Raw genomic sequence first — 26526 nt, 5'->3', positions numbered from 1 at the left:
AATTGAGGCAAATTGTTTGATGAAATAATCTTAATCAAGTATAAAACAAATATAAAATCAGCAAATAAATCCTAATCACCTAAACAACAACTTGAAATAAGCAAACAATGAAATAAGTATAAGCCCTAAACAACAAATTCTTTTGTAACATTATGGGCCTATTATATAGAAAACATATTGAAAATTTGTGGCCCTTCAACACTGGTGGCTCTAGGCTTGGGCCTAGGGTCCTTAACCTGTTGGGCCGGCTCTGTGTGATAATATGTAACCATGCCCCTTTTGGTCATTGTACTAACATAAGCTAACTAAAAAAAAGCTAACACAATCGCTAGTTCGATCCTTGAACTGAGCGGGTTTTACCTCACCGCACTGTCGTGCCTTCGGGCGAGTGTTCACGGGCTTCGACCCTAGGTGAGGGTTTTCCCCTGCTCGGAGGCGAGTGTATCCCGATGTGGTGAATTTCGCCAGTAGCCCATTTGAAGGATTCGTTGGACGTTCAAAAAAAGCTAATACAAACAATTAAAGATAGCTTATCAACTTGTAGAATATAAGTTAATCTAAACACTTAAAAAGAGCTTATCAATGGGGTGGTTTGGGATTCTTTCTCAAAAAGAACTTATTAACTTATATAAGTCATAAGTGAGAAGTTACAAATACTAACTTCTCAAAATGACTTTTCAACACACAAAACGATTTTAAATAAGTTAACCCAAACACTATAAAAACAATTTATTAACTTTTATAAGTCAATAAGTTATATGTTGCTCCAAAATAAGCTAACCCAAACACCCCTGGTTTAGGCCACTGGGGGCGGAACAAAATCAACGCGTGATAGCATAAAATAACGCGTGGAACAATTGTTTTAACCGTCGCCACTCTTTGTTCAACGCGTGATACAATGACGTAAACCCGATTCCATTATTTTCTTCACGGCGTGATGTTTTTTTTTTTTTTTTTGAGGGTAATTGTTGGTTGGGGGAAATTGTTGGGTGTGGTTGTGAGTGATGACCACCGCCACTAAAAAAGTTGTGAGTGATGGAAAAATGGTCGCTGACATGACAGAACATGATTGGATATTATGAGTGATGAAATTTTATCACTAGTGACCACCCCCACCCCTTATAGAAAATCTATACTATATAATAAAAGAAACCTTTTTAGGGACACTTATCATCATATTAGGCCATCTCTTATAGATAACTATAATTTTAGTTTAATCTCTTCTAATTAATTATAAATAATCCTCCTACTAAATATTATTTAGTTTAATATCTTATATTATAAATAAATATATTTTTAAAGTGTTATGTTAAAAGTAATTTTACTTTATTGATAACTATCGATTGGAAGAAGAGTATAATAACTGAGATGAAAAACAAATTTGAGATAAGCGTTGTTTATTATCTCAATTATAATTGATGCTACAAATTATATATTTTAATTTAAAAAAATGGAACCAAATCAAAGTTAACTGTCCGATAATAAAGAAATAAAATAATAACGTATTTAAAATCATTGTCGCTGTAAATCAGTATTTCAATAAAGAAAAATATTTATCCCAAAACACTATGAGTAAGACCATGCGTAATGGGCATCATAGGGGCATGAAATAGTTTGATAACGCCCAGCGTCACCTCTGAGCGTTATAGGGACATGAAGAGGAAGGATCATTTCTAAAATAATGTCCAAAGAAGAGAAAAAAAATGGAATGTATTGAATGAAATGACCATTAAGAGGCATTACCCGTTACCTTTTTTTTTTGAAGGGGCGTTCTGATGTTGATGTGCAGAAAAATGCCCCTTAGACCATGCGTAATGGTTAATGCCTCCTAAGAGACAATTTTTCGCTACATCAACATTATAACACCTCCCCTTAATAACCTAGGTTCAAACTCTAGATATATAATAAAATTAATTAAGTTATATATCTTCATGAAATAAAAAAAAAAATATGTTTGAAACTTTTGTGGTTTTACATCATTTTCAAAAGTTGTTTTAATAACTACACTACATTACAAAAAGAAACACAAATTAACCCTATTAGTTATTACTAAGGGTGTTCACAGTTTGATTTAAAACCGTAAAATCGATCAAATTGGTCATATTTTGATTTCACGATCGGTTTGTTATTAACTTTCGGTTTATTTATTAAGTTTATTATTTTTTATTTTATATAAATTTATTCAAACTGTACAATACACGAGTTTCTTAAGGATATAACTTTTTTATAATTTAATATATAAATTACATTTATTCAACCATGTAATAAACAAGACTTTTAAAGATATATTGTTTTATGATTTAGTATTTAGTATATAAATTACATTTATTTAACACGGGGTTCTAACCTAGTAAACTATAGGGCTTTTTACATATTTCCCCCTCCTAAGCTGCTTTATTACATATTTACCCAAACCATAAAATCAATTACATATTTCCCCTCCCTAACTGATATATATTACATATTTCCCCTTTTCATTAAAATGACCCTTATTTATGACTATGTTATCCTTAATGAACTAGTAAATGAATATTTACATATTTCCCCACTCTAATATGTAAAATCAATTACATATTTACCCAATTTATGTATTATCCCAATTCTTCTATACTTCGCCCCGGTTTACAATGATAAAAACATAAAACCAAAAAGTACAAAACATATTTCCGTTCATAATAATTTCCGTTCATAATAATAAAAACATAAATTCCGTTCATAATAATTTCCGTTCAAAAAACATAAATACGATACCAAAAATTCGAAATCATCCGCTCATATTTGACTAATTCGTTTCACCTATAATAGCAAAAAATAACATTAAATAACAAAAGTGTGAAGCATACACAGCAAACTAATAATAGAATGGTGAAAATAATACCCATATGCTGTTTGTACACAGATTTAAATCAAACTAGTAAACATGATATCTATGTAGATCAAAGGCTTCAAATACTATAAAACCAGATCAAACTGGACCAAACTGATCCTGCAAACAACTTTTATTGTTCTTCAAGAGTTGGTAGGATACGATGTTTCCGTTGAGCTTCCAAGAGATTTGTTATCGTCTCCGCCTTCGTTTGAAGACACCACTGGGATTTTGACAGATGTCCTCTCCATCTCTTTCTCAATCTCCTCCTCGCGTCGTAAAGCGGTGAACTGTGTGTCTAATGACCTTGCTGCCGCTAACCATGCCAAAACGATTACTAATAATATTCCACCAAGATACGGTGTGGAGTTTGCAAGTGAACCGAATGTCAATATCATGAATTGTTGGATCAAAGCACCGCCTGATTTCCCTAACGGGTTGCATACCACATCGATTGCCGCCTTCCCTTTAACCTGATCAAGATTCAAAGATTTCTTAGAGAGTGTTTGGATTTGAGTTTTTAAACTTATTACCGGCTATAATAAGGATCGATCCCACAAAAAAGAAAACCGCTATGCTTTCATAATATTCATGAAAAGATTCCTCAACGTCATTTTAATATATTAAAGTTCCCAGCTTGTAAAAAGTAATATCAGACATGAACAGTTATAATCGATTATGATCGATGAACAGTTATAATCGAACCAGTTATATTTGATTTGAATACGCAACAGTTATAATCGATGAACATCACCAGTTACAGTTCATCGATGAACAGATGAACATCACCAGTTCCAGTCCCAAAAAAAACACACAATCGATGAAGAATATAAACGATTTTGAAGAAGATGAAAGGCCTATAGATGAACAATCGATGAAAAAGATGAATGATTTTGAACAAACCTGATGAAGATGAACGTCGCCTGGGGGAGAAGAAACGTCTGTAGGGGTTTGGATGCGTTCACTATACGAATGGGGATTATTACGTATGATTAATTTGAGAGTAGTTAGGTAATTCCTAAAAAAAAAAAAAAGGGAAATATGTAATTGATTTTTTAGTTTGGGTAAATACGTAATAAAGAGGCTTAGGATGGGGAAATATGTAAAAATCCCTAAACTATAAACTACTTTAAAAGCATAAGTTAAAAAATAAAAAAAAGCTAGGAAAAACACCCGAACTGCTTCATCTTCTCTGTTCTTCAACCCAATATCCTCTAACCACCTCCTAAAACCCTAACAACCACCACAAACCACCATGCCCACCACCGCAGACTTCAACGACGGCTTTCCGGCAACCAAACTCTTCAACCAAGGCTACTCCTACACCTACGACGACGTCATCTTCCTCCCTCACTACATCGATTTCCCCACAGACTCCGTCAACCTATCCACAAACCTAACTCGCAACATAAACCTCTCCGTACCATGCGTCGCTTCACCGATGGATACCGTAACAGAATCCTCCATGGCAGTTTCCATGGCGGCGTTAGGCGGTATCGGCATCGTCCACTCCAACAACACCGTTTCCGAACAGGTATCGTTAATCCGATCCGCTAAATCGCACCGTATTCCATTTGCATGTACAGAAATTCAATTCGTCTCACCGGATGACACGATTTCATCCGGTGACGTTTTCGATAGCTCTCCGTGTGTTTTCGTTACGAAAAATGGTTCCAAAACCGATAATATGTTGCTAGGGTTTGTTGATAGGGTGATTTGGGAGGGATTAGGTGATAAAGAAGCTAGGGTTAGTAGTTACATGGAGAAAAACGTTGTAACGATGCCGAATACATGTAGTTTCGAAGATGTTGCTGGTTATTTAACCGCGAAGGATGTCGATTTTGTGCCGTTGGTGAGTAAGGAAGGGGATGTGGTGGATGTGGTGAGTAAGGCGGATGTGGAGCGGATTAGGGGGTTTCCGAAAGTAGGGCTGCCGTCTGTGGGGCCCGATGGTGAGTTTTTGGTTGGAGCGTCGATTGGGACGAGGGAGAGTGATAAGGAGCGGTTGGGGGAGTTGGTGAAGGCTGGGGTTAATGTGGTTGTGATTGATAGTTCTCAAGGGAATTCGATTTATCAGATTGAGATGATTAAGTATGCGAAAAGGATGTTTCCGGATTTGGATGTGATCGGTGGTAATGTGGTTACGATGTACCAGGCGCAGAACTTGATTCAGGCTGGAGTTGATGGGTTGCGAGTTGGAATGGGGTCTGGTTCGATTTGTACTACACAGGAGGTTTGTGCTGTGGGCCGCGGACAGGTACTTTATAAAAGTATTAGCTTTGCTGCTTTTGTGTGGTTGTGGTTGTATTTCTGTTTAGTCTTTTAGTAATTTTTTGCTCGGTCAAACCAGTAATTTTTTTTTTCAAACAGAACTAAATCAGAGACACTGTATACATAGGGTTGTAATTGAGCCGAGCCAGGCTGGGCTCGAGCTCGAACTTAGACGAGCCGGCTCGGCGCGTTTATTTTTTCGAGCTGAAAAGTTGAGCTCGAGCTCGGCTCGTAAAATTTCGAGCCAGCTCAAGCCCAATCAAGCCGGTTTGTTATTTTTTTTTAATTCTTTAACAAATTATTTTTACAAATATTGATAACAAAGAAAATTTAACACGCATTTAAAAAAACATATACACACACACACACACATACATACGAGCCGAGCACCCCTGGCTCGAACTCGGCTCGATTACAAAACGAGCTGGCTCGGCTCGGCCCGAAAACAAAATGAGCTTCTTTCGAGCGAGCTATTTTCTAACTTTCTTCGAGCGAGCCTCGAGCTTCGAGCTTTTTGAACCGCCCTATGTATACACACCTGCTGACAATAATTTAATCTATAAGAGCACCCGGGCTCGTCCGTGATAGTATCACGGGAACAAATGAGCACGCGTTAATGTCCACCGCCGGCAACAAGTATAACGCGTGATGAGTTCAACGAAATCGATTTTCGTTATTTGTACAACGCGTGATGATTTATTTTTGTGAGTGGAATTGTTGGTTGGGGGGAAATTGTTGGGTGTGGTGATGAGTGATGACCACCCCTCTAAAAAAGGTTGTGAGTGATGGAAAAATGGTCGATGACATGGCGGAACTTGATTGGTGCTTGTGAGTGATAATTTCTATCACTAGTGAACCACCCCCCCCTCCCTTAATCATTTGCTATATTTCGTATATTAAAGACGAAATGAATACAAACTTAGCGTAGTTATTATTGGTCGATATTATCTTCATTTAATTTTGTTTGTAATCATTAATCGGTATACTTTGACTAAAGTAATGACTTTTATTTGACTTCAACTTTATAGTCAACTTTTTCAAAATTGATCACTTTAGAGAAACAGTGTTTGAGCCCGTCAACAGTGGCGAAGCTTGAAATTTTTTTTTTTTGGGGGGGGGGGGGGGGTCGAAAACGTAAATACCCAAAATTTCTATATGAAAACTACATATATAACGGTATAACACTACTGACCGGAAAGTTCGGGGGGGTCGGGCGCCCCTCCCGGCCCCTTCAAAGCATTGCCCCTGCCCGTCAATGAGGGTGTAACACCCCTGCTATTAAAGTCTTACATTGAACAACAAGACACTGTCAGTTTGAATATGAAAAACTAAATATATGAGCAACAGGTAGAACAAAAAACATCAAACAATATGAAGCCCACTGTGTCTTGTAGTAGTGCATTACATTGCCTTATAATAGCTGAATCGCGACAATGTGTCTTTATTCATATGGCTACTGGTTGTGCCTTTTGAAATATAACTAACACTCTAAATCAAATTCTTTGTTTCACTGCCACGTAGGCGACTGCCGTGTACAAGGTGTCATCTGTTGCCGCTCAAAGTGGCATTCCCATCATTGCCGATGGTGGCATTTCGAATTCCGGACACATCGTCAAAGCTTTGACCCTGGGTGCATCAACTGTCATGATGGGAAGCTTCTTAGCAGGAAGTACAGAAGCTCCCGGAGCTTATGTGTACCAGGTAACCTGTCCAATTCTAAGTTCACGTGAACAGTTTTGTTACTTTCATGATGTGTTGTGCATATGATGATACGAAAATGTATAGTATTTGAATGGCCATATGTTTTTTCAAAATAATCATAGGATGGTCGTCGGGTTAAAAAATATCGGGGGATGGGGTCACTAGAAGCAATGACAAAAGGAAGTGATGCTCGGTATCTTGGTGATACGGCTAAAATGAAGATTGCTCAAGGGGTTGTTGGAGCAGTTGCGGATAAAGGCTCCGTGTTGAAGTTCATTCCGTATACGATGCAAGCGGTTAAACAGGGTTTCCAAGATCTTGGCGCTTCTTCGTTGCAATCAGCTCATGATATGTTGAGGTCTGGGACTCTGAGGCTGGAGGTACGTATTATTCTTTTACGGGGTGTTTGGTTTTGATGGTATGGATTTGATAGCGTTTCTTTGGTATATGATGGATATAGGTTTGAAGGAATGAGATTGATACCCGTAAATTTGGTTTAGAATCCACTCCCGTTTTCATTCCAGCATGCTATCAAACCCCTTTAGTAGGGGCTGTAATCGAACCAAACGTTCGGCGAATAGTTCGTGAACTGTTCGGCGGGAAGTTCGTTTGTGTTCGTTCGTTTATTAAACAAACGAACACGAACAAGAAATTTCGTTCGTTTAGTTAAATGAACAAACATGAACAGAGGTCGTGTTCGTTCATTTATGTTCGTGAACGTTCGGTAACGTGTTCGTTTATGTTCGATAGTTCATTTGTGTTTTTAGTTTTTATATATATTTAAATACTTCAAAATTTCGACAAATTAAATATCTAATAAGTGTCAGTGTATTATATATTTTGTTCATGAACGATTGTGTTCGTTTGTTTCCATTTGTGTTCATGAACATTAGTTTGTGCTCATTTGTGTTCGTCAACGTTCGTTGCCTAAAAATAACAAACAAACACAAACGAACACGAACAAGTTCATTTCCTTAACAAACAAACACAAACATAAAATCTCGTTCGATAAGTGTTCATGAATGGTTCGCGAACACATATATTTCTTAGCAAACGAACACGAACAAGGTCTTGTTCGTGTTCGTTCGGTTCATTTGCAGCCCTACCGCCTTTAGTACTAAAGCTATTAACCGAAACAGAGATTCCTTGGACTTGCATCTAATGACACAATAATCTCTTTAATGCACATCCATTGTCCTTTCTGTATTGAATTTGTTTTTTTGTTTGACCTTTCAGGTACGGACAGGAGCTGCCCAGGTTGAAGGAGGAGTTCACGGGCTCGTGTCTTATGAAAAGAAATCCTTCTGAGCGATTCAACAGTTGCAACGGGTTAGCCCGACCCGTGTTTTGTTGGCGCTATGCATTGTTATGCAATGCAGATTGCAGAAGCTGTTGTGTGTGTACTAAATTGGGGGCTGGTGGTGATCTCGTTAACTTAAACTGGCATGTTTTGAATTTGTGTATCGGAAACATACATTTTTGCACCCTTGAGCTTGTCTTTAAAATAATTACTGAAATACCTCTACCCTTAGTTGAATGATTTAACTGAGTTAAGAGTCGGGGAGCAAAATGGAAAAAAAAACATGGTAAACTATTGGAGTAAAATGACTATTTTTAAAGGATTGGGGCAAAACCATTAAAACGATCAAACCACAGGGAGCAAAACGGGAGCAAAACGGAAGTTTACTCTTTTTAAAATTTGTTATGGAAAGTAATATTTAAAAATTTAATTGCTCATCGAGACCTATTAGGTTTCAAAATTCGTTTGAAGGCATGACAAATGATTTAAAGTTTGTATTTTTTCAAAAAATATATAACTTTAAAAATTAGAGGTGTAAACAAGTCAAGCCACTCGTGAGTTACATGAGATTAACTTGGTAGAAACTCAAATTTAGACGAGCTTACATGAGCTCGAGCTCAAACTTGAGCCTAAAAATATGTTTGTTTAACAAACGAGTTTGATCTCATGCTTCTTGATCGAGCTAGAACTGATTTGCTTTTCTCGTCTTCTATTGTATATTTTTTATTAAATATATTAAATACGTATATTTTTATAATAACTATTATATATAAAGTTATGATAAAAATAGCTAATATTATATTTATATCTATACTACCATTATTGTATATTTTTTATTAAATATATTAAATAAGTATATTTTTATAATAACTATTATATATAAAGTTATGATAAAAATAGCTAATATTATATTTATATCTATACTATGGGTAAGGATAGTGTAAAAAGGGCCTAAAGTGTGAGAAGTGTATTATAACACTATATATAATACTATATAACACTATATAAACACCGTATAACAATATGTATCACCATATAATACCATATAACACTATGTAACACTATATAACATTATATTACAAATATAACATTATACATCTATCATAGACATGCTATCAGACAACCTATAGTGTTATATGGTGTTACATATTGTTATACGGTGTTTATATGGTGTTATATAGTATTATATATAGTGTTATATAGTATTATATATAGTGTTATAATACACTTCTCACACTTTGAGCACTTTAAGCACTTTTTACAGGATCCTCTACCTCTATACTACTATATAAAAGATTCGAGTAGGGTACAATTGTAATTTACTCTCCATCTGATAATAAAATTTCGTTCAATTTCATTCTTCACAAAGGTGATTTTTACAAGATTTTTTTATTCTTTTGTAAGCAGTTTTAACACATTGCTTAGTTATAGAAATATTAAAAAAATGTTTTTTATTTATAAATTGTAATCATTTTTAACACATTGCTTAGTTATAGAAAAATTAAAAAGTTTAAACATTGTGATTCATTACTTAGCACACATGTTTTGGCATCTTTAAGGTTTTTATTCATGTTTTTGGAAGTTATTTATGTCACCCGTTACTCGACCCGGCATGAGTTGGTTTTGGTTATGGCTTAAAACCGAACCGAATCACACTCTGCACGCCCCTAAAATCACCAACCTAAATGTTGTGTTTCCCGCCCTATCAAGCAGACTCCCCCTAGTGTCATATTATATATATATAAAAACACTTTAAATTCTCTCCTCCCCTCCTATCCACATACAAAGGATCAAAAAAGAAAATTATAAATTTTACGATAACTCATAAAAAACAGTTTAAATTTTCTCTTCTCCCCTCCTATCCACATACAAAGGATAAAAAAGAAAATTATAAATTTTACGATAACTCATAAAAAAAAAAACACAAAAACTACTTTTTTATCCAATAAACTAGCATGATTATTAAAATATAACATTGTTATATGATACTATACGTTTAATTTACATATATTATAAAAAATATACATGTGTAAGTTTTTACCATTTACACATCCATACAAAATTTGTTAAGAGGAATTTAAAGAGAACATGAAAGAGGAATTAATTGACTGGTGGGATTAATTACTTAATATCATACATATATAAATTCTTTAGATGTCTCGCAAGTTATAATAATATACATAGTTTTTATTTAAACCTCCCTATATACATAGTAGATGTATATAAAATCATCTAATAAACCGGCCAAGCTTGAGCTCGAGTTTAGGCGAGCTTGGGTAACTTGGGTTTGGCTTCGGCTTGTCTACACCTCTGTTAAAATATAAAACATCGATACTTCAAGATATTTTTGATATTTTTTTCATCTTGGTAACCTCAAGAAAACAAACTAGAACACTCATGTAACCCCTTAATATCATGCTAACCAATGGGATCAGGTAAATCGCAACTTGTGCCAGAACCTTTGAGAGGTTATGATAGGAAATTAGTCACTTCAAAATACAAAATGCATATTTGGATGAGATGGTTGTAATATAAATTTAGTTGTTAGTCAAAATATTATTAAATTACGCAGTGTTTGTTAAATACAGTTATAACACAACTACATCTTATACATAAAAGTTAGATTATAACACAACATTCAACGCATTATTGTTTTACATCATAGACTAAAACGTGTTGAGTTGTTGATGAGGCGGTCCAGCCCGACACAATCGTTTTAAGTTGTTTTTGTCTTGTTACCCATCTTATACATAAAAGTTAGATTATAAAATGTCCATATTAATTTGTATATGTTAATATTGTTTATAGAATAGAATTCCATTTTCCAATAGCTCTTGAATAATTATACCTTACTTGGTTGCCTTTATTACTCTTTTTAAAATTTAGACAATGCTTTGTTTTCAATGGCCTTGCATCATGATTTGATAATCCATTGTGTTTCATCTCTAGTCTGTGGTTGCTCAAGCATTGATCTCAAGTCGACATTGCATCTTTTATTGGTTTTCTAGACTTTCTGGTTGTCTTCCAACATATATGTATAATTGTATCTGATTCTTCACCCTTAATTTTGTTAATCTACCGTTATTTGATTTGTATACGCTCTTCAATACTTGTATGATCTTGTATTTATATTTGATCTTGGAATTGTAGATTTATAATCGCTCTTTTATACTCGTATGATCTTGTATTTATATTTGATATTCATGTTGTCAAAAGACGGCCCGCTTGCGTTGTGCACGTATAATGTATATATGTGTGGGCGCTTAGGGGTCAAAAGTGAAATTGCACTAATTTTAACGTTATTTTACTAATTTCGCGAAAATAACGTCAAAAGCGACCGACGGTGGACGGTTAATCATGCATCATATAGTGGGCATTGATAGCCAAAAGACAAGGGGGTACATGCACCAATCGGTCTTTGTCCCGATTGCTAAGTGTTATGTGCATTATGTCTAAGGCTTTATGCAAAACTACAATCGAGTCAGAGGTCTCACTGGAATGAGCCTCTCTATCATACGGGGGTAGAGGTAAAGTTGTCTACATCTTACCCTCTGCAGACCCTACCTTAGCTTTACTATTGGTGAGATTTACCAAGTATGATGATGATGATGATTCATGTTGTCAAAAGTTTAACGAACTTTGCGGATTTGGTAATTCACATGGTTAATAATCTGGTAGCCTCGTTTGTCGATTTCACAGTATCTGATCTTCACATAATCACATTGTGCTTAGTTTTCTATACTTGTATTTAACTTTGTCGATTTCACAGTATCTGACCTTCAATGTGTAAACCTCAAGCATAACGTAATTGGTATATTGCACTCGTTCAAGTTCAAGAAAAATGATCGGGTTAGAAGAATCCTAGAAGAGTGGAAGATCACTTCAGCGGAGGTGATGGAGGGCGAATGACTCGTAGTTATGTAGTTCTTTTTTTTGTTGCTAGCTGGTTAGTTGTCGTTTGATGTTTGTGGTTGTTTACATTGGTAGTGGCATGTCACTCCAATGAACTAGAGTGGTACTCAGCCCTCTACTTGTTTTGTTTTTGAAATTTATACAAATCACCAGGGTATACCCTTTACCCGAAAAAAAAAACGTAATTGGTATATAAATCTTTTGTTTTACTCTTATCTACTATACATAATGACATATAAAAAATGCCCACTATGACAACAATTTATAAAGTCAATTTCTGCTTTACGTGCACCAACCATTTAGAAGACAATCAACATATCAGGCTATGTAGGAAAAACGTACATGATTTATAAGTAACACATAGTATTGTCAAATGTCACATTCATCAATCAATGGTGCATGACATCATTTTTCTGGTTTTGCAAAAACAATTAAAAAATAGCATGACATCATTTTCAAGATAAAGGGTCTGAAAAAACCAAATTTTACATCCACTAATATGATTCCATTGCCAAATTACCGAAACGAAAAAATAAATACCTTTTCGTTCGTCATTTTTCTGGTTTTGCAATGGTGGTAAATGATGAGAACGAAAGTAGGTCAATAGCTTTGAGTCATTTTCAGAAACTAAAGACTGCTTTAGCGAGCATTGGACCGGGTATGGTTCAGACCGGGCTATGCTCCTTTTACTCCTTTAAAGAAGAGTCTACAGGCTCCTGTAATCTATGACAGTGACCTCATCCTCTGGAGCATCAAGGTCTTGATAGCTGCACATATCAATTTAAAAATATATTTAGTTTTGTAGTAATAAAAATACAAAAGGAAAAAACATATATTGATTGTCTTAAATGCTTACAAGTTACAACTACTACGTAAATTAACTAAAAACTAGTACTAGAATGTATGTGGAGACCACCTCGACCATATAGACAGAAGACCAAGAAACATATCAAATAAATCTAACTTCTAATAAAGGATCCTAGTTAATGCCACATGGCATTCTCTTCATTGATTTAGTAATAATATTGTAAATATTATTGATTAATATATTAGTTTAATATCTAATATCTAAACCTAATCCTTATCCTCAGCATCAAATCATTTTTTTCCAATTTTAATATTATAAACAAATCTTTTCTCCAATTTTAATATTATTAATTATTACTATTATTATTTTTTATTATTTATATAAAATAATACCCTAACAAAGAATACTCAACCACGCATTGTGTCCTATTATTGGGAGATAATGCATTAAAATAAATTACTCGGTTTAAGAATTCTCAACCACGGATAATGCATTACATTAAAATTATAATAACTAGATTAAAATTATAAGATTTAAAAGTATTAGTTAAAAATATTAAAAAGTTGTCAAACTAAAAAGAAAGACGTTAAGATTGTGTTAAATCGTCCCATTGAAGATCGGGTGTGAACATAACATCAATTTTTTTAACATCCACTTATGCTATACACATGTTCCATCTTTTATTCTCTTCTTTCTTATTCTTAAACTACATATAAAATATAAGGAAAATCCTGTATTTACAACAATAAATAAAAATATCATTTGACTTGGTGTATTGGATAATTTCCATTATTTTCCGTTTATTAATAAGTATTTAATATTTTATTGATCTAATCCTGTGTCGTACACGGGTTTGTAACCTAGTAATATTATATAACAAGAATAAGAACTTGCCTTCGTAAACGACGAGGATCCTGTCTGAATGACGGAGGTAAAGCAATTATTGGAGCGGGACCACTCATCTGGGGCCCACTCCGCCCATTTCTACCACCTCCTTCAAAAGGGGAGGGCCCACCTTGGTCTCGCAACATCCGCATTGCAACTTCAGGGGGAGCAGGGACAAAAGGTCCCAATGGGCTGCAAATTTACAATTTTATACATGTTACAACACACATCGAGAATAAATAAACAGTAGTCACGCAACCGAATGGTGAGTGAGCTCACCCAGCACCAGGTACAGGCATTAATACAGGTGGCGGAGGAATGTCTGAAGGGAATGGTGCGTGAAGGCCTTGACCACCGAAAGAGTCGAACATCTGATCGTCATCACCACCATCGTTCTCGGGATTCTCACCCCTGTCGAATCTTTCACCGCCGTTGTTTCTGCCATCAGGTTCCCTGCGGTTATCTTTCAACCGGGCACCAATACCAGGCCTATGCCTTTGGGGCCTATCCCTCTATAAATAGATAATTAGATACAAGCATTTATCAGCAATATGGAAATAGCATATAATATGATATTTGATGGTCCAATTAGTATAAAAAATCGACAAAGGTTGGAAGCTGAAGCAGTATGTATGTTATTATGAGGCATTACTACTATTATCAAACAAATGATGTAAGAATACAAACTACGTGAGTTAAACAATTTAGCAACCAGCTTTTAGTTATAGGCGCAAAACAGAAACCAGCTTGCTTTTAATTATGATATATAATTCTATTTGTCCTTCTAGTGTGTATGTATATGCCATTGTGACGTGTGATGTGACATTTAATATTTACTTCTAAATACAAATACAAATACAAATATAAAAACAATATAATATTCCAAGTTTCAAACTCGTAGCTAAATTTCATGTTTTTTTAACATAAGCATTTTTTGCAAACAGCGCCTGGCATAGCATCAGCCAGTGTCACACATGGTTGTTAATACTTAATAGTGAATAGCTGACGATGCCGACAAGCTACCTATACGCTACTTAGCGATAGCGATGAAATAGCGGGGGCTATTTTATGTTCAGCGCCACACTAGAAAATATTTTAGAAATATTTTATATGTATATTATTAATATATCCAAATACGCTGTTTTATACACTGTTTTTTAAGTATATTAAACAAAAAAACCTAAAATCCCGCTAATTTCTACCTATAAAATCCCGCTATTTATATTAAAAGAGAAAAAAAACCCACAATTCGCTATTTACCCGCTAGGAGGCGCCAAAATCAGATAGCGACACATGAGAGCTTCGCTTCGCTATAGCGCCCGCTATGAGCGCTATTAACAACTATGGTGTCAGACACATCAGCAATTTATAAGAAAAGTCATTTAATTAAAGCCGTTCACCAAAGTCAGTAATAACGTAGGTTTCTACTTTGTGCATTGTGCCTACTTTAATCTTTGTTGCTAAAATCAGGAAATAGTATAGACTTTGATTCTAAATTTACAGTTTGCCCTAATTACTAATGCTATGCTAGAACCACGTAGGATAAAAAAAAATAGTGTACATTTTATTCAACTTTTCAACTGTCGCTTGCCAAAGAATAATAACTTTCACCAACTTTAATATAATTACACCAAGAGGATAGTCACAAAAACAGAGGGAGCATATAATCAGTGAATGCAATAAATCAGTTTCAAAGAGAAACATCAGTGAGTGGAGTCTGGAGAACTAACATAAGGTAAAACCACAAATATAACAGAAGTTGAGGTTTACCAGTAATGACGGCTGCATAATAGGTATCCCACCAGGTGCATCCTCATCGCTGTAAATATCAAATATTTTAGATTACGATCGACACCATTCCAATGTCATAGATAAACAAAAGAGTAAAATGCCATTTTCGTCCCTGAGGTTTGGCTACTTTTGCAAATTTCATCTAAAAGTTTGTTTTTCCGCCTCTAGATCCCAAAGGTTAGAAATCTTGCCATTTTCATCCAAGTCATTAATTCCATCCATTTTTTAACGTTAAGTCAGACGTATTTTCGTCTTTTTAGACATTTTTTGTGAGAATTAAAGGGTGTAGGTGGGGAGAAAGTCAACAGGGGTGAATCTTTATTTCTTATAGTGTTTTTATTTTAGTAAAAAGGTCTATAAAGACGAAAATGCCCCTCATTTAATGGAGAAAAATGGATAGAGTTAACGAGTTGGATGAAAATGGCAAGATTTCAAACCTTTTGGATCCAGATGCGAAAAAAGAAACCTTTGGACGAAAGTCGCAAAAGTGGCCAAACCTTAGGGACGAAAAAATGACATTTTACTCTAAACAAATAGAAAGGTCGTGAACAGAATCACAGATGCACTTACTTCATATAGTTTTGGAAATACAGATCTTCACGAACTTTAGAAGTCGCCTCCATTGAAAGTTCAGGGTGTTTCAGCTTTAAATGTTTATGAACAAACTCAGCAGCATGAAACAGCTTCGTGCAACCCTTGGCCCCACAACCGTACTTCCAACCGTACTTTTCATCGCGAATTTTTCTAACGTACGGATCCAAAGACTCAGCTGCAGCAGCATCGATCTTTTCCTTTGCGGTCATTATCTCCAACGGATCTTGACTTTTCAACCTTTCCTGCCAACGCGTATCTAACTTCTTTTCCCACTCGCTCCCGTTGTTTTTCGCATCGGCATTTTTAGATTCAGCCCTCACATGGCGGAAACCCTTAGCGTCGGTTTTTTCTGACATTCCGTAATAATCTAGTCCGTGAACCCGCCAGAGGTAAGTAATGAGCGTATCGAGTAACTCAACACCTTCGAGACCTTTGACCGATGTTGACCCACGTATAATTACAACTGGACCACTGGACCCACCGTGAGACTTATCCCGGTGTGATCTTTCGTTATCAGCCCTAGATAAGATATTATCGTCTATCCCTTTTTCAAGGTCGAGTTTCTTAACAAGTGCTTGTGTTTGCTCGATGTCGGTTTGAATCCGCCGGTGTTCAGAACTGATTGGATGAGCTTTCGGGGCTGCTGAAAATGAATCGGTGTCTTTTGAAACGCGACGTCTGTTTTTGCCGCCAAAATCGGATTCATCTTCAGAATTGGGATTACTTGTTTTCCCTGACTTGTTTAACGTTGAAGCAGTGACGCTGGGTCCTCTGTTTTGTGTTAAAGTAATATGTTAGTGGTTTGTTATTCAAAGGGTAAAAGCGTAAAAGTAAAAATAGTGTGGGTGAGCAATAACCGAACCATTAACCGAAACCGAACCGAAAACCGACAAAACCAACAAAACCAAACCGAATCGAATTAACCAAAAATCGGTAATCAGTTTTTTGTGTATCATCGGTTAACCGAAATTAACCAAACCGAATCATTTAAATATTCATATATTTCAAGCTTTTATACCTCCATTTCATGTATTTCATGTTTTATACTTCCATTTTATGTATTTATACCTTTCTTTATTTATACATCCAATTCATGTATTTATACATCCATTTCATGTATTTATACCTCCATTACATGTTAAACAGAACTTTTAGCCCATGTTTGGTTTGGTTATTAACAGAAATTAATCGAATCGAAAACCGACAAATTAACTGAATAAACCGAACCGATTAACCGATGATTTCGGTTGTGGTTAATGCTAATAACTGAACTGAACCGTGCACACCCCTAGGTAAAACTGTAAAAGAGATGTTGTAGGAGATATCAAAGCATAGTCTCTTACAAATCTAAAGACCCGTTTTGCAAGTCGAGCAAGAATTCCTTAGCCAGCTTTCGTGCAGATTCATTTCTCCTGAAAACAAAAGGTTTTATGAATATAATCTTAAATCTTGCGAGTAATTATAAAATAAAAGCAATATAACAAAAAGGAAATAGCAATAAATGAAGATGGCATGATGAGTGGGTCGGGTAACGGGTCAAACACTTTTTCACCCATTCTTTAAGAAATTAATTAATGTGTTGTTCGTAATTACAAAAAAAACATTATTGTTACAACAATAATGCAAATACTGAAACAAACTAGTATATTTTAAGCACTAAAAACAGACTTTCAATCCGTTTGAAATAGAACGCAACCCGAATCAACCAACTTACGAGAATAACTAGCTGATTAAATATTAATAAGGGTAAGATCACAAAATACAAATGAACACACCTTTCAATAACAGCAAGGAGATTCGTAGGGTGATATTTATCTTTCAACCTAAAAACGATAACAAGGATTAGAAGAGAAAAAACTATAATTACCAAAAGTTAGATCAAAAGAGAATGCAAAAAAGATACCAATCTTCGCCTTTATGGGCATCAAAATAAGCTCGTTTCTGAGTTGATATATATTCTGACTTGTATTCTTGATATCTGTGTAGCAAAGGGTTCAAGAATCAACAAACCAAAGCATGAAAAGACCCAAAAAACTTTTAGTGAAGTAACCTGAATAGTTAGTATACCTTCGTTCAGCTTCTGATGGCAGAACATCATCTTCAAGCTCCTGAATGAACTGCTTATAAGACATCAACCCTTCTCTGAAATTTCAAAATGACAGATCAAATTCACATGTATATAGCAACAATGCTACACTACTGTCTATATAAGAGATTTATTTTTTCAAACACATGAAACGAACAGCATTTTGGAGGCCAAAACATGATGAATCGCCATCTGTAAAAGCTTGAACAGAATACCCACCTATGTGTATTGGCATGATCATTGTAGTTTCCACGAGCTGACTCCCAATCTGCAAAAGCAGATAGATGCTGGTAAAACTTAACAAAAACAAGACAAATCTGAAAGTACTATACATAATACAATATTAACTTGTTTATAATTTATAAACTAAAGATAATTAATATCTTCATCTAAACTTAAGATATGTACAAAGGTAAATGAAGATGGTGTTCAAGAGTGCTCATCAAAATGGGTTATCTACTAGTATGTTCTGATACGGCAGTTTAAGATTGGTTATCTAATAATTTGAGTGGGAAGCAGTTTTGAGTGTGCAGCTCAATATTGCTTATTCCAAAAACTAATATAACTATAAGCAGCAGTCCCAACCACCCGTGACACATCCATCACATTAAAAAAAATTATGAAAAGTCATTGATAATTTATCTAGAAAAAACATTAATGATTAATCAGTGTGTTTGTTCCTTAAACAAATGTGATGCATTGCTTGTAGTAAACACCACATGTGTAATGAAATAATGAACTACGAGAACATAAACTATAGCATCTTTCTCCTTAGTCTTAACCTTAAATCTATAGTCTGTACTACTTAATAAATAAGTATCTCTATGTGCCACATGTCTCTCCTATTTGATTAAGAATTTGGAGGAAAACTTTACAGGATCTTATCTCTCATCTAACACAACTAGTTTTACAAATTTAAAAATAAAATAAAAATAAATCTTCTATTTTCAAACCTAAAGAAACTCCATAGATAATCATGGTTATCTTCAATTCAACAGTATTTATAATAAATAACGGGACATTGTCTGGGTTTAGAAAAAAAAAAGAAAGAAAAAAAAAGGTAACAAAAATGGTTCTTGATTTCATTTCCTTTGCTAAAGCTATTATCCAACGATATCAAATAAAATTTCAAATATTCTTTTTTGTTGCAACATCAAATATCGTTTTATAATTCGTAAATCTTCATTACTGCCTATTTTATTCAACACGTATAATATGTGGGTTTCTAATCCAGTCCTTTCAATAAGAATGGAACTAAACAAAAAAATGAAACAACTGAAAGCGACCTATCATTCCTTAAAACCAAATGAAATATTAGTATACTACTGCTGAACACACAGCCAGCAGCTTTTAAAACCAAATAGAAAATACCCAGTGAATCTTTTTCAACTTACTTAAACTTCAATAACCTTGAAATAATTGCGTACAGAAGAAATTGATGCTTACCAGACGGACCACCTTGGTATCCACGGCCACCATACCTTCCACGAGGCCTATCATCAGGATAGCCAGGCCTGCCGCCCATATCACGATCATAGCCACCAGGGTAATCATATCCAAACCTGCATCAGAGCAATAAACAACATTATAAAATACAAACAAAGATTTTGGAAAAAAAAAATCTTTGCTACAATCTTTTTAACAAAAAGCTGCTACATGAATAAAAGTATGATATGTATACATATTTTACCAGGAAAAACCCTAACTACTTAATGTCAATTCCATTCACCACTTGGTATATGTTACCCTACTATAAATAAAGACTGTATATTGATAGACCACACATAATACGGATTCAAGAAAGATGCAGAAAGGCTTTGAATGCCACCCCTTCCATCCAGCATATAAGGAAACACAATTCAATCTGTGGCCAGAATAAAAATACCTCTAATAGGTTAATGGTATTGGAAATCTAAAGACTATAAATCATAAAAGAAATCTGTGTTCTTTTGACCAGTAACAGACGCAAAGTTATTACAACAGCACAATGAATAGCAAAAAGTGAAGATAACACCAATGCCCTTAAGCCCCAATAGTCATACGCCAGAAAAAAGAAAGCCAAATCTAATGAGGCACATGGTTCAAGACTTTTAGAAGAAAATGATCAGTACAAAATCCACAATAAATAAAAGGAGCTAAAGTAGCAAGCCTGCATGCAGTAGAAAAAACTCAGCAGCTGCATATATGTTAAAGATACATTTAAGTCCCAAGTTTGGCCTTCGATCGAGTTCTAGAATCTAGGACTAGAGCTTAGGCAATGGAGACAGGAGGGAAGATGTGCTTATAAACAAAAATGGATCGATAATGTAACAAGAACTCAGAGCTCAAGAAACAAAACAAAAATAAAACACGTAATTCCTCATAAATGGATCTATACTGTAACAAGAACTCAAAGAGCATATTAAGGTTTCAGTTTTGTTTACAATTATAGCTGAATAGAGGATACCTCAAGCCATCACACCATTTCCCATGAACCAAATTTGACCAAGATGAACACGTTTGAACTATGTTATTCCTCAGTCTAGCTTCTCGTGTTGGTCCCTTTCTATGGCTTACAGCTAAAAATTAAAAGTTCAATATGTTTCACTTTCACCAAGTAAACATGTATGTGTTTATTATCAGCATTGCCAGGTTGACAACTTGACAGGAAATCTCTTAGAGAAGCATGTTAAGTGCAAATATTTTTCAAAGTTCCTACATAAAAGAGTTTAGGCCTATAATCATATGGTGTACTTCAAGAATAGTTCACTGGTACACGTTGCAAAGTGCAAACTTCGTACATATATTCAGATGTTGGCCGCCTGGCCGTCCTATCTTGCAATATCTGCATATTCTTGTCCTCCCAGAATCAACTCACTAAACACCTATGGCATAAGACCAATCAAATAACATGACTGGAAACATCCTAATTTGATATTTATACAATTAATTGCCAACTTTGCTCTTTTCACTTGCACCTATAGTAACTTGTCCTCCAAAAAAAAATACACTATAAATAAATTCTGTGTTGGTACACCAAACAGGTGTGGAACACTGAAACTACATAATTCCAAAAGTAAGAATTAAAAGATTACTCTTTTAAAATATATGATTCACCCCACCAAGATTGGAAACATTATTATCATAAATATGGTGGCATACAGACACTTCTTCAAAAAAAATTATCACATGCATCAATCACACAAACAACAAAAACCTGTGACAGCAGCAGATGTGTAGCTGCAATATATGTACAAACTACAAAAATATATATATCGAAATGCTAACTGCTAAGCAGAAATGCAATGTCAACCTTGGTTTTAAAAAGCGTGAAGCGCACAAAAGCAACAAGGTCTAAAACCGAAGCGCGAAGCGCAAAAGCGGCGGGAATTTCATACGCGAGGCGCAAAGTATTAATATAGCATTTTTAAAATAGATTTATATAATATTTACTATTATATTAATCTTTTTACAATAAAACTTCAGATAAATAAAAGATGTATATCATTTAATATTAAGTAACCTCCATTTACAACATAAAAAGCTAAATGTACAAATTAAAGAAACACAACTCTTAGTGAAATAAGAGAAAAAAATAAACAATTAAAAAACGTTTTAGGTTAAAACTGAAAAAAGTAAAAACATTAAGGTCTGAGGATGAAATATGTAACTTAATAAAAAGAGATTTGGGTTAAAATTTATGAAAACAAAAACATTAAGGATGAAATAAGTAAATAAAAGAGTTTTAGTTAAAATAGAGGGAAAGAAAAGCAGCCGTCAGTATCTACAGCATCCATCTCTATCGTCTGCTCCATTTTCACTAGGGTTCTTCATCATCATCGCAAGTAAGGTTTATTCTTTTCATCTTCATCACCATTCTTGAGCATAAAACCTCAATTTCACGTCTTTGTACATAAATTGCACGCTTTGCGCCTTTGATTTCACCTGAAAAAGCAAAGCGCTCGCTTTTCGTACACAGCTCGCCTTATGTCACTCAAGGCGATCCCCTTCGCACCTTAGGTCGCTTTGCGCTTAGGCGCGCCTAAGGCGCGCTTTTTAAAACCAAGATGTCAACATGCTTCACAATCTGTCTCTTTAAGTGATCTCTAGGAGAAACATGGACTAATTTCAATTCAGTGAAGCAGCCTGGTACAAATCACCATTAACACCTCCTAAATATAGGATATCTTAGAGCTATTAAGTATTAGATATCCATTGTTTTTGATGAGTTTGTGATTGGTTCTGAGTGTAGGCTATCAAGTTTGTCATCCCACACTTAAAATTAAAAGTGGAGCCAGATTCAGTTCAATGAATAAAAACTCAATATGGCACTTTCTGCTTTGTTTCAAATCTTCTAAACATCATCATGCATCAGTCCCTCCTCTTTCAACTTCTAGTCTCTCCTCCAATATATACTCCCTCCCTCCAAATTATAAAAACACTTTCCTATGTACTAACATGATGGAACCAGGAAAGTGCTTCTGTAATTTAGAAAAGATGGAGTAATCCGCTATCTCAAAATCAATAATTTTGATTGAATGAAATAACACTCGCTCACAGTCAAGTATCTGGAAGTTGGAACAGATAGCATAATAACACTCTCACTCACAATCAAGTGTCTGAAACAGATGAAATCACACTCTCACTCACAATAAAGTGTTTGGAACAGATGGAATAACACTCTCACTCGCAGTCAAGTGTTTGGAACAGATAAAATAACACTCTCACTCACAATCAAGTGTCTGGAACAAATGGAATAACACTCTCACTAGAAATCAAGTGTTTAGAACAAACGAAATAATACTCACTCACCACCAATTATTCAGTAATGGTGTAACACACTCTACCACACTCTGCTGCATCAATGATCAAACTGCAGCATCCCTTCAAATCGGTTGCAGAGTCTACACACTACTCAAGAGGGAGAGGACTGAGAGATGCATAACAATGCCATAACACCCCTACAATAAGCTCAACCCTGAAGAACAAAGCACTACTAACACAAACACAGTCGAACATCACAAACTTCTGTTCACAAAACATAAATAATAAAAGCAATTTCCAGAGGCATTAGCTTCCTAATCAACCAATATACACAAAACAATGACTGATAACCTATAGTCAGCATCATATATAATAGTATGGTGATCATTTATATTGCTATTAACTATACCAACAGTTTTCCAATAAATGACATAAAAAAAAGTAAATAAACAGCAAAATTTAAATTAATTAAATTAAATTAAATAACAAACCTTCTATCACCATGTCCAAAACCTCCACGAGGACTTCCCCGACGACCGTCATAACCACCGTCATCTCTACGAGATCTCTTAAACGAGTGATACGGAGGCGACCTTCTCGGAGGAGAGTGACCACCACCACCACGGCGGTCACGGTACGGAGGCGGAGGAGAGATAGGGCTAGAAGCACGCCGTTTGTAATCTCTATGAACCGGACCAGTAGGAGAACGATTACGATGTTCGTAGTAATCGGAACGGCGATTAGGCGGACGATCAGTGTCTCTGTCATCGTTTCTTCTCTCTCTAGAATCTCGGTCATGGCGCCGTGAAGGAGGCGGTGGTGGTGGTGGAGGAGGAGATGCATCAGGATTTTCGGTTGCGGTGGATTTGTTGTTGTCTTCACCGTCGCCATTGGCGTTTCCGTCACCAACGCCGCCATCGTCTTTCCGGTCACGGCTGCTACCACGGTCGATTTCGTCCACCGGCATGGTTGTCACTTCAGCCATCGGTTGAGATGTGAAAATTCGAAACCCTAGAACCGGAGGTGTGACTGGTATCTTGTGTAAAATAGATATACTTTTTGTTTTTATTATTCTATATTCTATATATTCTATATTCTATATATTATTAATAACCCAACGAAATGAACAGTAACGAAATGAACAGTAGAATGGCAATTGTGTAATTTGCTTCTCTACCAGTTTAAAAGAGTACACAGTCAGATTGAGACACAGAAGTTGTTTTAGAGAGAGAGAGGGGCCGATGATGACGAAGGTTCCGCCGGTGTCCCAACCTGGCCGTCTGTGCCCTGTCGTTACGGCCGTCGGCCAGTGGCGATGGTCTCTGTTTCAGAAGACGATGGAATGCCGACGAACCCAGATCCGCCGCCCGCCGCCGACTTTGTCCTGACGTTCCGGTCGTCGGTCAGTGATGAAAGTCTCTGGTTCAGACGACGATGGATGGTGGCGATGGTGGCCGATCTGTGTATCATTATCACGTTTCCTCGACTTGGTTCAGACTTTCTTTTCTTTTCTTTGGTACACGTGATTTAAGAACCAACAGACAGAGGTATGTTCATTGCCTCCTCCAAACTCTTCACGTCAGTTTTTTTGGCCAATTTAGGGTTTCGTGCCAATGATTAAATTACGAATTGAGGTATGTTGATTATTTAAACAATGATTTAGAGTTTTTCTTGGTTGTTTCGTAATTACAGAGATTGAGATTGTTATAAAGCTTGGCAATGCATTATTGGCTGCCTTTTTTACCCCATTCATCTGATCCTGGTATTGCATATATAGATTTGCATTTGGTACTTTTACGTGATTTGGCTTTTGGTTTTAGTGGTTGGTGTGTTGTGTGGCACTATTGGCTTTTTTTTTTATTGTGGCTATTGGCTTCTTGGTTTGATTTTGTTGTTCACTATGGATGCTAAACCCTAATTTATCTGGGGTTTTAAGGCAGAGATGAAAAGTGTACACTCATCTGAGCGTCGGTTATTTTTTAGCTTGAATGATTGATACATAACACTTTGGGTTCTCGGGCTGTGATGAGTTCATAAATATGAACATAAATTGAATATCGATGTTGCCTTGGCGTGGCAGGGTTGTTGGATGGTAGGTGTTCACCTGCAACCCCCTGCAGCCATGTTGTATTCATTGATTCTGGAATTCTGAGCACCGTTTGCCTATTCTTTTAACCAACTTGATCACTTTCGTTGTCGGTTTCGTGTCTATGATGACAAGATCTGAGCCTCTTTAGTTAATCTATACATTAAAGAACAAACAAATGGAAATCAAAAGTTTGTTGATTATGGTGGCGATAGCGCTGGTGGTGATTCGAAGAGGGCTGCGATAATGGGGAAAAAGTGAAAGATGCGTTCAGTAGAGAATGGAGAAGTGCAGACTGCACGTTAATTTGTTTTGATGATGATGTATGGGAGGTTTGGGTAAAGGTAATCAAATCAAACATGAACATTTGGGGATAAATTGCTCTGGACTTATGTGTCAGATTCTATTTGATGAACCTAAAAATGATTAGCCATTTTGTAGATTTTGGTTCGAGTATTCCTTTGATAAAGCATCATTGGATGATTATGCTTCTTCAAGTTAAATTACAGGTATTCTTTTCGTTGATATCATTGTTTCTACAATTTTGGTATATTTTGTGAAATTTCAAATATGGTTTCTTGCTAAAGCTCCAGCACCACCGACTCTCATATCCTTTCAAGAGTGAAAGGGAAGAAAGCTTCTGCTGGAGATGCGTGATGAAGATTGAAGGGTATCTACATGCGTCAGGGCTACAATAGGCAGTCAGCTCTCTTTTTTGAACCGCTTTTGTGTCTTTTTCGACTAGCGCATCGGTTGGGATAACAACAAAATCAGAAGAAAACTGAGGCAATATAAATTCTCTTAAATATTGTTTCACCCGCGAATGTGAACTGTTAAGCATCCTTAATATTTTCAGCATTTCGTAGTTAGCCTTACAACATCTGACACAATATCATGTGTTCAATTCTTGAGGAATTGAATTGGATTTCCAGTTTATTACGCTTAGGAAATTGCGGAAATGCTCAATACATAATTCAGTTAGATCTTTTAACGTAGTCAATGTGAATACTTCTGGTGGAATTGGAACAAAGCAATTATTATTTATGATGATCATGTGTATACTTTTCTACAGTAGACTTCTTTTTTAGTGTTTATAGCAACTTACCCTGCTTATTCTGGTTCGCTTCTACTTTGCACACAAACACAAAGTTTGTACACTTCATTGTTGTGCCAATGACCAAATTTCCACCCCGTACCCCGCGCAACGCGCGGGTTTAATATTACTAGTTTCATTTAAAAGAACCTGGCCAATTGGCCATGTGTAATTAGGGGGATAGCATAAATTACAAGAAAATGGATTTTATCACTTCAAACTAGTTAAAATTGGTTATTGTCACTCCTAATTTTCATTTTGGTTTTCGCCACTATTTACTTAACATTTTGGTTGTTGCGTTACCTCTTCGTTAAATAATCACTAACTCAGTTTATTTTTAATCCTATGTGTCAAGGGAGTTCTGAGTTGGCATGCATACATGTACTCACC

General features: G+C 35.6%; 3 protein-coding genes and 1 long non-coding RNA gene across 4 annotated transcripts; 2 read left to right on the top strand and 2 right to left on the bottom strand.

The window, feature by feature from the left end:
- Positions 1-2790: 2790 nt before the first annotated feature.
- Positions 2791-4124, bottom strand: LOC118485505 (plastidic ATP/ADP-transporter-like). Its single transcript, XM_035981676.1, has 3 exons — positions 4040-4124; positions 3770-3884; positions 2791-3339 (listed from the first exon to the last, which is right to left on the bottom strand). The coding sequence occupies exons 1-3, from the start codon at positions 4051-4053 to the stop codon at positions 3010-3012; spliced, it is 459 nt and encodes a 152-aa protein (XP_035837569.1). The 5' UTR covers positions 4054-4124; the 3' UTR covers positions 2791-3009.
- LOC110899931 (inosine-5'-monophosphate dehydrogenase 2) lies at positions 4025-8378 on the top strand. Its single transcript, XM_022146824.2, has 4 exons — positions 4025-5123; positions 6659-6838; positions 6961-7218; positions 8075-8378. The coding sequence occupies exons 1-4, from the start codon at positions 4122-4124 to the stop codon at positions 8144-8146; spliced, it is 1512 nt and encodes a 503-aa protein (XP_022002516.1). The 5' UTR covers positions 4025-4121; the 3' UTR covers positions 8147-8378.
- A 3998-nt stretch (positions 8379-12376) lies between these two features.
- On the bottom strand, positions 12377-24021 carry LOC110899930 (serrate RNA effector molecule). The gene is made up of 12 exons (XM_022146823.2): positions 23449-24021; positions 19661-19776; positions 18434-18482; positions 18196-18270; positions 18032-18106; positions 17904-17951; positions 17472-17540; positions 16105-16899; positions 15514-15562; positions 14023-14255; positions 13753-13935; positions 12377-12817 (listed from the first exon to the last, which is right to left on the bottom strand). Exons 1-12 carry the CDS (start codon positions 23940-23942, stop codon positions 12757-12759), a joined length of 2247 nt encoding a protein of 748 aa, XP_022002515.1. The 5' UTR covers positions 23943-24021; the 3' UTR covers positions 12377-12756.
- Positions 24022-24139: 118 nt separating this feature from the next.
- LOC110903447 lies at positions 24140-26090 on the top strand. The gene is made up of 3 exons (XR_002571946.2): positions 24140-25387; positions 25485-25552; positions 25631-26090. It is a non-coding gene; the product is annotated as an uncharacterized LOC110903447 (long non-coding RNA).
- The last annotated feature ends 436 nt before the right edge of the window (positions 26091-26526 follow it).

Source organism: Helianthus annuus, chromosome 13, assembly GCF_002127325.2.
Source record: "Helianthus annuus cultivar XRQ/B chromosome 13, HanXRQr2.0-SUNRISE, whole genome shotgun sequence".
NCBI classification, from domain to species: domain Eukaryota; kingdom Viridiplantae; phylum Streptophyta; class Magnoliopsida; order Asterales; family Asteraceae; genus Helianthus; species Helianthus annuus.
Note: the sequence above shows the minus strand (reverse complement) of the source record. Positions and strands in the feature narration are given on the sequence as shown.